This window comes from Puccinia triticina, chromosome 8A, assembly GCF_026914185.1.
Source record: "Puccinia triticina chromosome 8A, complete sequence".
NCBI classification, from domain to species: domain Eukaryota; kingdom Fungi; phylum Basidiomycota; class Pucciniomycetes; order Pucciniales; family Pucciniaceae; genus Puccinia; species Puccinia triticina.
The window spans coordinates 6048762-6060146 of NC_070565.1; the positions used below are offsets into that span (position 1 = coordinate 6048762).

The following is an 11385-nucleotide window of genomic DNA, read 5'->3' on the forward strand; positions in this document are numbered from 1 at the left end:
TGATTCATCCCGACAAGAGCTGGTGTTCTGGCCAGGCTCTGGGTGTCAGAATCTTGCAGCTCACAACATTGATATGTAGGTGAAGGAAAGGAAGGAAGTTCATATGAAATGTTTTACAAGGGTTCAGTGTGTGATTTGAGTCAAATCAGAATTCTTAATTTGGGACCAAATGAATCTTCGAGACAAGAAGCAAAAAATGAGGAGAGGGGGCATTTTGGCCCAGCAGTCCCTTCAGATCTGTCTGGGTGTTGCAATTTTTATCTCGGACAGAGGGGATCAATTCTAGTATGTACTCATGTCAAAGAGATCATGACATAGCCAATCCTAGTTGATTGTGCTTCTTGAAAAGCCTCACTGACCATGAGGGATTCCTATTTCTGCTACTGGAGAGGGATGAAACACAAAGGCCAGCAACTGCAAGGTAAGTCAAATGATGATAGTGTGCTTACACAGGATAGGGACAGTGATGTGCAAAGCAGGGCATTTCCCAGTCTAGACAAAAAAAGGGAATATGTATGTACCAATGATCTACAAGTCATGATAGAGAAAAAACCACACACACACAGATATATGCATAAATATATACACAGACACACTTGAATGGCGAAACCAAAGAAGAATCCGCTCGAGAAAGAAATCAATCGAACAAGCTGAAACGAACCAAGACTGGTCGGATAGTAATAAAAGCACAGAGATCCACGGCACTAGATACATTTTTCACGAAAAACAAAAAACCTTTCGGGTACGAGCCTAGTGAGAATCGGTGGATGAAAGAACCAATTCCCCTCGAAAGATACGAGCCAAAGTGGGATGATCTGGGAAACAGTGTCTTTGCAGATTGATCCAGAAGGACAAGGACTGAGTGAAAAGAAGCACAAAAAGAGTGCGAAGAAGAGAGAGAAACAAGAAAGAAGATGGCCAGAATGAGTCGCGATAATCAAAGCGGGGTCGGATGGTCATCTTCATCGTCCTCTTCGTCGGTCAATTCTTCGGCCAAGTTGATCACTTGGTTCTCCCATCCGGCGCGTTTGGGCCAGCTCCAGCCATCGTTGCTCGGCGGGAACTTGAGCGGAAGGAGGACCGTATACCATCCACATCGGCCGCCTCGACCGGTGTTGAAAAACTGCTCCAGATTCCCCCGCACTCCTAAGTCGAACGGGTTCACATATTTCTTTGATCGTCATGCCAATCGAATCAGTTTCTTTTGTTAAAGATCAGCTCGTTGAAATTCGATAGAAAATCAGTTCACCTGGCCCCTTTGAGAAAACAACTGGTGATAATATTCTATGTTGCGTTTTTTTAAGAACAAGATCGTTGAATCAATAATACATCTAAGCTGGTGTGGGAGGGGGAAGGAAGAACTGACCATTGTCACTAGATTCGACTGTTGTCTCTCCCTTTGCAATCAGCAACAACTGCCAGCCGAACATGATCCCAATCGTCACTCCGATCGCTAAGGCCAATACCCAAGTTAAGATGACGAAAATCCGAGGGGACCAGAACGGCCACTAGAAGGAAGGTGGGAACATGAAGCAGGGAAATACAGATGAAATCAGTTGAGATTGTCCAGTGCTGTTTGTGGCCTAGCCCACCCTCTGCCAAAATTATAGGAAATTGAGAAACAAATGGAAAGAAAAGGGGAGGAAGGCAAGTGAATTGCTCTTTTTGTCGTTAGAATTATCTTACTGTTCCAAATAAACATAACTAACACTTGTAGAGAAATCTAAGCTTTCAGTAAACGATGGCCATCCCCAAAAGACCACCCATGCACAAGAAACGGTCATGTAAAACCTATTCTTGTGTTCAATCTCTCTCAAAACGTCAGGTCGACCTTGTTGGGGATGCAACCCTTTGGGAGTCAACAATAGAGGAGAGGGAGACATCTAGACGAACTTACAGGAATAGTAGGAAGAATCTCTCATTCCTCAGGCCCACGCATTGATTGATCCCTTATGTCACCAGAAAAGATAATACTCAGCTTCTGATGTGTCCAGCCGATCGATTCATTAAGCGAGGAAGGAAAATGGAGGCGCACAAGGACAACTAGAGTCAACCCGACCAGGAGAAAAGAGGCATGGAGAATGTTAGTCCAGAAGAAGTCCAACCAAGGAATAAGAGAATGGACTGAACTGATGATCGTATTTGAGCTGGCAGACCCCGCAGACCCGACAGTGATGGGCACGCTCGGGTTTGATAGGACCCCGGCCGTCGACGCCCTTGATCCCGTTCTTGAGACATTTGAGGCAATGGCGGTTGATATTGGCGCGATACTGCTCGATCATTTCCTGCTTGACGGGGCCAATTCTCTGTCCGCGGGGGAGCCATCGACGGAGGCCGCGGGCACACGAGGAGCGGCCGAGTGAGAAGGACTTGTTGGGCTGGTTGATCGGCTCCGAGGGCGAGCCTGGGGCGGTCGTGCATGCAAAATAGTAGTGGATCATCGAGCATGCCGATAGATATACACTGAATATCAGGCTCAGTACGGACATCAATGGGTCGCACTCCGGCTGGAGGAACGCCATCGGAAAGATCACATCGACTGTGTTGGGTTCAGCGCCAGAGAATCAGCCTTCAAGACTCATTTTTGAGAATATTTATATATAATAGAGAAGGAGAATGTGCGGAATTCTTGAGCTTAACAATATGTGACGATGGCCATTGTGATCAATAGGACAGCAATGGCGATGAAGAACGGGCCGACTTTCCCCGTCAGTCTGTCCGCACACCGTTCGATCCTCCAGAAGCACCGAAAGACTTTATGCGCAACCGTCCGAATCACGCCCATCTGGTCGTTCCGGGCTCTGGAAGAAAGATGCTTCTTCGTTATGAGCACACACCACAAAACAAGCACACAACTGTTGTCAATCAGCTTACATATCTCTGCAAGATTATCTCATCGACAGTCAGCTTGAGACACACCTGCGCTGTGAAACCTGGCCGTCCGGGATGCGGCGTTCGATTCGGACGTATGTATTTATGTGAATGGCCGAGTGGTGTATGCGCACTGAAACGCGTGCACTTCTGATTGAGGCATTTTTGGTATGGGCTTGTGGGGAAGGTATGGGTTTGAGCCAGGCGCAGTTGGTTTTATTTCGAGGTTTTTGCCCATCCAGCGATCGCAGTGACAGCAGTGGACTGCATGGCTCATCCAACCCCAACCTGCCCGCCATGGCATCCGATTAAGGACCGACCCGGCTTGGCGAGCGCGCACCGAACACTTTCGAGATGATCCATGCTGTCCTAGTTTGTTGAGTGTTTGTTTGTTTGTACATATTCCGAAAAGAATAGCTGTTGACGATATGTGTGGGATGATTTGTTTGTAAAATGTAGTCAACAACGATGGCAAACCGCGGCTGTCGAAGTTCTACTCCCAGCCGGGCTCGTCGCCCGCCCTGACCTCGAAGGAAAGAAGGACGAAGGATTGCTTGATCAGCTCATCGTCGCCCTCCAACCTGAAATACGAATTCCTGAAGACGATCTATAATCTGACCAACCACCACCAGAATACGAAAGCCGGGGGGGTGTCATCCTCCAAGACCAACTTCATCAATCTGGACCACTCCGTGCTCGCGCTTCTCAACAAACCCTTGGTCCACAAGAATGCCCTTCCGAACGCTGGGCCGCCCAATCTCGACTTCTTTCAGCTCCATCCAGAGTATCTGAACTTGGAGCTCTGTTTGGTTTACCGTAACTACGCCACACTGTTTTTCGTCTTCCTCATCGACCAATCTGAATCTCAATTAGGTATCCTCGATCTCATTCAAGTTGAGTTTTTTTTTTCCCACTTACATCTCATGTCCAAAAAAGAAAAAAAAGACTAGCACCCGATTTTCTCACGAACAATTGTTCTTACCACTGAACGGTCCATCGCTAGGTATTCGTAGAATCGTTGGATAAATGCTTCAAGAATGTATGTGAATTGGACCTGATCTTCAACTATGATAAGTTGGATCTACTGTTGAGCCAGATCATTCTGGGCGGGATCGTGCTGGATACTTCAGTGGAATCGATCATCTTTAACTTCCAATCCCAGCTCAAGATCTTGAAACAGTCTTCCTCTAGCTCTTCCTTCTCAACCTCACTCTAAGTCGTTTCCTTTTGTTGTCAAACTGAACAGATAAATCGCAGACGAGTAATTAAGATCCACATGTTCTATTTATTATCCATGATCCAGATTGGTGTGTCGTTCATCAAATAAGCCAAACGCAACGGAGTTTTCGCAAGGATTCAAGAGCACTCAACGGTTTCCTTGGGCACACATACATAAAACACATTCGGCTGAGAGCTGCCCAGAGACACGCGGTGCGTACATGTCGTGTTCAAGAAAGGCATTGTTGAACTAGCGAATGCACACACATCAGAAGTGGATGACCTAGGGATCTTGACAGATAAAACAAATAATTGGAATTAATTGTCTGCAGAACTGTCTCAAACTGATCCATACAGGGTTTTATGTATTTGGCCCAATCCCTGAGAGGCTCATGAAACTGGCTGCCTGCTCGTTTCAGGGCAGGGTCCTCCGCAAGCGAGGCAGTGGTGTTAGGTTAGTGGGGCTGGCGGCAATGGCTGGCTGGTGCTCTTTCGATAAGCTTCCAAGTCGCAGTTCTATGATTTAAATGGATTATGTAGTTTCAACTCCCCTTGGGTGAATGCTGGTTCTGTAAGTTAGCCGGTGTGGCTGGTTAAGTTAAGTTATTCTAGGATGATATGAGTCAGCCAGCCAGCCCGGGCACCAGCCAGTGCCACCAGCAACACCAGCCCCAGCCAGCCCCAGCCAGCCAGCCAGCCAGCCACCCACCCACGATGCTGCAGTCTCCCTTCGCAAGGACATCCGCCCAGGACCACCACCACCAGCAGCCGGCGATCGAGGCTGGCTGCATCGACGACGAATCGGAGGACGAGGGGGAGGCGATTGCGGATGCACTGCTCGGGCGCAGAACGCACGCTCGACTGTCGATCGGCAAACACATCGACTCCTCCCCATCCAGGACGAGCTGTCTCGAAGAAGGCCAGCTGCGCGAGGACGAGGAGAGCCAGAGCCAGGCGAAGGCGCCCACCCAGCAGGACCACTCCGCCAGCTCCTCAAGCGTCCCCCAGCAGCCACCCTCGTCCCTCCTCGATCGGCTCGGCCCACCCTCCCAGTCAGCCTCGCTGGCCTCCTCAAGCTCGCCCCAGGACGACCGCCCACGGAGAACCCACATCCACGGCCCCCATGAGGAAGCCAAGATCCAGCCGTCGAGGCCCCCCAGGGCGCACAGGCAACATCCAGCCCCCCACTCCCCCAAACGATCCCGCAACTCGCGCTCCAGGTCGCCCATCAATCGCCAGCCACCCCTGTCGGCCACCGAGCAGAGGCGGACCTCACTCAGCTCGCGCATCACCTTGTCCAACCGACACCACTCCTGCTCGCCCATCGCTCTCCAGTTCGACGTCCAGTCCAGGTGCCAGCAAATCGCCCGTCGCTTCTCTTCCCCATCCAACTCCACCCCTGTCCGGAGGGACCCCCGCGAACAGCGCGAACAACAGCCTGCCGCCCCACACTACGAACCCAACACACCCAACTACAACTCCCATCGCCCTCACCACCACCATCCACCTCCTTATCCTCACAACGGCCCTCCAGGCTCCCAGAGCAAGGCCTCCAACTCCAACGCCATCGCACTGCCCACCAGCAAATCCCCATCCCTCAAGAATGCCAGTCTCAGAGTCTCTATCCTCATCGAAAACCTGCCCCCCTACTCAGCCCTGACACCCAGAAGACTCTTCGAACATCTCGTCAATCTGATCCCTCCCACCCAGAGACCCGATCCCGGCCTGCCCTCTGCCCTCAAGCTGTACAGATACGCTCGCTCGGACTGCGTCTGTGCCGAACTCAGGTTTAATGCGCTCGCTCACGCACGCTACTTTGTCCAGAGAACCCCACGGGCGTGGCCCTCGATCTGGTATACCGCCTCCAAGATCCCCCCAGATTCTCGAAAGAAGTCGATGGAATTCACCCTGCTCGAGGGAGACAAGCCGGTCACTTGGCCCAGGTGAGGGTCATCCAACTATCACCAATACCTGTGATCTGCTGCTCATCCTTCTGTCTCTCCAGTCGTTACGAAACTTACTATCCCAAGTTCAAGTCTGATACATGTAAGCCTTTCGATTCATCCTCTCGATCATAGGCCACTCACTTGAACTGACCAGCTAACCTTCCAGATCGACCCCACACCCGGACGGTCGAAGAAGATACCACTACCCCCACACCAGAGAAGGAGACCAGTCCAAGCTCTTCGCAAACTCGCCACGCTCCCGTCCCGGAATTCGGACGTCGGAAAGCAGCACAGACCAATCAGCTATCAGCCCCCTCAACCTCCAAACCTTCAAAGTCTTCGAACGCGTTGACCGCAAAGTCTCACCACTCTGATCACTGTAAGCCGTTCATGTCATTTTTTTTTCTTCTTCTTTCTTTGTCGATCAATTTGGAGCTATATTTTATCGATTGACTAACCAATTTATTTAGTAGATCGTCCTAAGGGCCGGCCTCACGAAGACCACGATGCTGCCCCAGCCAGAAAGAAATCACGCCCACCCGCTTTGAAAGCCCCATCCCCAGAGGACTCTCACGAACTGATCAAGAATGAACTTATCAAGAACGAAATATCCATCCTCCTCAGTCAATCATCAAACACAACCACCACCAAACCCCCAAAGGACACCAATCTCCCAGTCCTCAACGACCCTCCAAAACATACCAAGCACTCCCCCCAAAAAACAAACCTACAACCCGTCGACCACCCAACAAACGGTGCACTCGTCAAAGCTTCCCGTAAGTAGATCACTGGGAGTGTCTTACAGAACCCCACTGACCATCGTCGCTATATCGTAGAAGGAGCTCCAGCGCCTTCGTCCACTCGAGCAGACGATCAGCACAAGCCACCGTTCACCTCGATCATCAACGTGTCCGTAGCTGGCTCAGGACCGGGCTCGAAGATACCAGGATTGAATGTGGGAACAGCACATCAGGGAAACCCGTCGCCAGCGCTGACACTGCATTCAGTGAGCTCGAAGAGTCCGGAATCGGCGGACACTAAGTATCCTCACCCGGTATTCACACTAGAGAGCCTTCACGGAGAGCCGAAGGAGCGGACCAACGGGGTCTTGTTGAGCAAGATGCTGCCCTCCATCACCCTCTCCGTCCTCCAGAGCCACTTCCTCATCCCCAACCGACCCCGCGACTTCAGGATCTTCGAGCCCCTCCAGATCTGCTATGGCCCCTTCTTCAACCCCGCCCCCCTCGACCAGTCGATCTCCTCCACTACTGGATCCCAGGCTGACCTTTCCCTCAGCCATCAGCTCGAGATGGGATGTCTTATCTCTTTCAGCGATCCGAATACTGCTGCTCACTTTTGTAGGGTCTTGGAACTCAACTCTCCCTTTCATCCCCTGCACATCCGCTTGGTCGACCCTGCGGTGCGTTTTCTTCTTTCAATCCCGTCTCCATCTCTTCACATACCTCTTCTTTATCTTCTTTATAATTTGTCGAAGCTCCGGAGTACTGTATCCCCCTTTTCTCTGTCTCCCTTGGTAGCATCTTACCCCTTGGAAGCTGTTAATCTGTTATTGATTCTTACCACCTTCAGCACATCCAATTCCTCCCGTAAGTTCATCTCGTCTCTCATCAACGACGTAGGTGTAATAGTAGAGAAAGGAAAGCTGAGAATAGACTTGAACGCCATCCCAGCTCGGCATCGACGATCAGCAACCCGCCCAAACAGCAGCAGCAAGGATATCTGGACCCGAGCGGGACGTGTTATGGCCCGATGAGCCCCTTCTTCTCCAACGCCGGCTTTCTCAACTGGCCGACGGTCCAGCAGGAGATGATGCAGTCCGGGAGTCCGTTAGGGCTCGGGCCGATGGGCCAGCTGGCCGAGCCGCGCACCCCGAGCGGGCCGCTCCAGCACCACCAGTCGGCCGACATGGGCTACAGCAATAACAGCAACAACGCTTACCCTTATCTTAACGACTATTCTTCAGGCCTCCTTGGCCACCACATGTCCTCACTTCCCTCCCCCTCTCATCTGTCCTTCACCAATTCGCTGTCGTACAACCACTCCCCGTACTCTCTCCCGCCTCCGCCCCAGGCCGTCTCCGACCCCTCACAGGACCTCTCCACCCTCCTCTCGTCCTCCTCGCCCTCCCAGCCCTTCTCCTCCCACCCGCTCCCGCCCATCCCTCCTCCACAGTCCCTCACCGCCCTCCACCGTCCGCCCTCGTCGTCCCTCCACACCGCCCAAGACTTCTCCCCCGCACAGACCTTGCCCCCGCTCCCGCGCTGCAACCCGCAGCCCTCTCCGCCCCCGCCCCCGCCGCCTGCGTCTGCATCCGCCTCGACCCACGACTTGCCCGTGGCTTGTTCCTCCGAGGGCCCGCTGTCGGCGTCGACGTCCGTCGACTCGCTCGAGATCCTCACCTGCTTACCAACCAATAACAACCCTTCTTCCTTTGACCCCTATCCCCACCAACCCCACTCGTCTTCCAACACCCACTTCAACGGCCATCCGAGCACCCCTCACTCGACGACCTACTTCAATCCGAACCCCAGGAAGTCGCCCTTCCTCGTCCCTTCTTCGACTCCCACTAATCCGACTCCCGCGCCCGCTAACAACACCACTGTCCTGGGCCCCCCTCCGGCCGCCGAAAACGCTCCGCCGCCTGGAAGAGCTTCGGGTTCCCCAGTGCCCGCCTCCCAACCTATCGTCAGCGCTCCTTCGTCCAGCGCTCCCTCCAATACTCAGCTCGAACATCTCCAACGTCTCAAGAATATCCTTAAGGCTAGAAAAGCCGTCGGCCCCTAATCTTTCGCTTTTTATTCTCTTTCTCTTTTCCGCCCCCTACTTTTTCCCTTCTTTCCTTGCGTTTTTCTTTGCGTTTTTTTATTATTATTTTCTTTAGAAAATTTGGGACGTGGTGTCCGGGTTCGGATTCGTGGTCTTCTCTTGTGTGTGTGTGTTTGTGTGTGTGGCGCCGACGAGGTTGCGCGGCAGGGGTTCTTGTTGATGGCGGGTGGACGAGGCTTGGTTCGTCGATGTTGTGGGCCGGGCGTTCCGCGGCGGGACCGGCCCGCTTATGTCCCCTTTTCATCTGGTGTCTCTCTTTTCTACTTGGCTTTTCTCTCTGCTTCCTCCACAAAATAAAATCAAAAATCAAAATAAAGAAATAAAATAAAAAGAAGAAACATTATCCCTATCCTTGTTACATCACATATATGCTTTCCTCTCTCATTCCATCCGCCACTGTATACATCTTGCCAATCTCTCTTGTGTCTTCCAACCCTTCTTCCTCTTTACTTCGTTTCGTTTCATTTCTTTCTGGTCTTGGCTTATCTTGAACTCAATATGTCTTTCTCTAATCCTCATGTTCTTTTTTGATCATCTACCCAAAAAATGTTTTCTTTATATAACTCTTTGTTCCAAAACTTATGAAAAGAAAAGAAAAACAAAATAAAATAAAGTCAAGTAAAACAAAAGTAATGATATAAATGATCACATTCTTATGCCTCTTGTTGATGCACCCGGGGTAGATGGTTCTGGGTGTGCTGCCAATGTTCTACCTGATACTTTATAGAAGTATTGGTATTGTGTGTGTATCATGTTGAATTCTTGCCCAATATTATGTATCAATATTGTATTGGCAAGTCAATGCAATAACCAGTTCCCCTCTGGGTGTGTATTGGGTCACTAGATACAATACACAAGTTTGAGGACCTGTGCATTGGGTGACCCAATACAATAGGGGGGTTCACGATTGAATTTCACTAAACTTTGGAGGCAAATTTAAGGCCTTTATGAACAAAATTTTGAAATTTTTGGAAAATGCACAGTAGCAGGTGATACAGATTAATCAGTGCAACTTATCAATTTTTTAAAAAAATGTTCATAAACACCTTAAAATGTGTCCCAAAGTTTGTAAATTTCAATTGTGACCCCCTCTAATACATGCCAGATACCGATATTTATTGGCATGTATTGGTTAGACTGGCCCCAACAATCACAGAGAGAAGCACCCCTGTTGTGGTTGTGCCGGCCCCCAGGTGCCAAGCTCTCCTGTCATTCTTGGGCCTGGTTGACCCTAACTTATCACAAGTCAGGATGCAAATGGACCGAGTCAACCCAGAGCCAACCCAAGACCCGTTGGGTCTTGGGTTGGGTTTGGGTAGGACCCCGGAAAGCCCCAATGTGGTGCTCCATTCCAAACCATAAGTAGTATTTTATTGCTTTCTTTTACATATATTCATCATTACATTGAACATTTCCCCATAACCCTTCACAAATACCTCATTATTATTGCATATTCAGATTCTACATCAAATTTCACATATAGTCCCTCATACATAGTATACCCTTATCTTCAATGGTTCAATAGTTATAGAGGATATAAGACTTACAGATAATCTACAGTCTTCATTAGTTACAATACTCAATTCATTAGTAACTTACTTGAATCATTACAGTACATTACTTTTACATAATTACTTTCACATCCTAAACCCTTTACATACATTCCTCATTATGTACTATGGCTATTGTACACATTACATCATTAGATCTGTGCTTACCTCTTTCAGTAGTGCTCATCATTACAAGTAGTTACTATGTTCTCATCAATTTTCCCCATTAGTACATTCTTTTATTCCCATAACCAGCATTCCCTTTTCAGCATTGCTCATCATTACATACTGTTACTATGTTCACATCACTCTTCCTCATTTGTACAACCTTCATTCTCATAGCCAGAACTCTTCATTGTCTGTGCTCATCCCTCCTTACTATAAGAATTGTCTTCCCCCCCCTCACTTGTACCTCATGCAGAGAAATATATACAGAATTTATAGATAATTTTGGATACAGAAATTATAAGTTCCCCACTCTCATCAATCCTCCATCTCTCTTACCCTCAGTAGTCAGTAGTTAAAGCTCATAGTACTAGCTCCTAAGATCAAGCAGAAATCAGCCACACCTTTTCTTCTTTTTTCTTAGTGTTACTCTCATCCCCTCAGCATTAGTCAGGAAGGCAGCCTCATCAGCACCCTTGCATAGCTTACATTAGTACTAGTGTTGCTATCCATTTACCTTCCAAGCTCTATTCTCCCCTTTGAGTAGTTCCACACCGACCAAGCCGCCTCATGTGAATTTTGCTAATTCCAGGTTTTGGATACATGGGAAAATGGGATTATTCCCAGTTGGACCCGGTTTGGATATGTAGTACATGAGGAGGATTTTTTGGGAGAAAGGCCCACCGGGGCAAAATTAGACAAAAAAAGCCTTTTTGGGGCTGGGAATTGAACCCAAGACCTAAATAATTGGTTTTTGTTTCCAGGCAAGCCCAAAATATACCAATTAC

At 49.5% G+C, this 11385-nt stretch overlaps 2 protein-coding genes across 2 annotated transcripts; one reads left to right on the forward strand and one right to left on the reverse strand.

Moving 5' to 3' along the window:
• Positions 1–937: 937 nt before the first annotated feature.
• PtA15_8A658 (uncharacterized protein) lies at positions 938–3170 on the reverse strand (the record flags this gene model as incomplete). The annotated part of the gene is made up of 9 exons (XM_053172110.1): positions 938–1171; positions 1250–1284; positions 1367–1508; positions 1710–1791; positions 1898–1949; positions 2036–2043; positions 2131–2539; positions 2641–2855; positions 2920–3170. The coding sequence occupies 9 exons, from the start codon at positions 3168–3170 to the stop codon at positions 938–940; spliced, it is 1428 nt and encodes a 475-aa protein (XP_053023307.1).
• Positions 3171–4803: 1633 nt separating this feature from the next.
• On the forward strand, positions 4804–8840 carry PtA15_8A659 (uncharacterized protein; the record flags this gene model as incomplete). The annotated part of the gene is made up of 7 exons (XM_053172111.1): positions 4804–6032; positions 6095–6135; positions 6202–6414; positions 6509–6811; positions 6872–7455; positions 7626–7642; positions 7727–8840. The coding sequence occupies 7 exons, from the start codon at positions 4804–4806 to the stop codon at positions 8838–8840; spliced, it is 3501 nt and encodes a 1166-aa protein (XP_053023308.1).
• Between the last annotated feature and the right edge of the window lie 2545 nt (positions 8841–11385).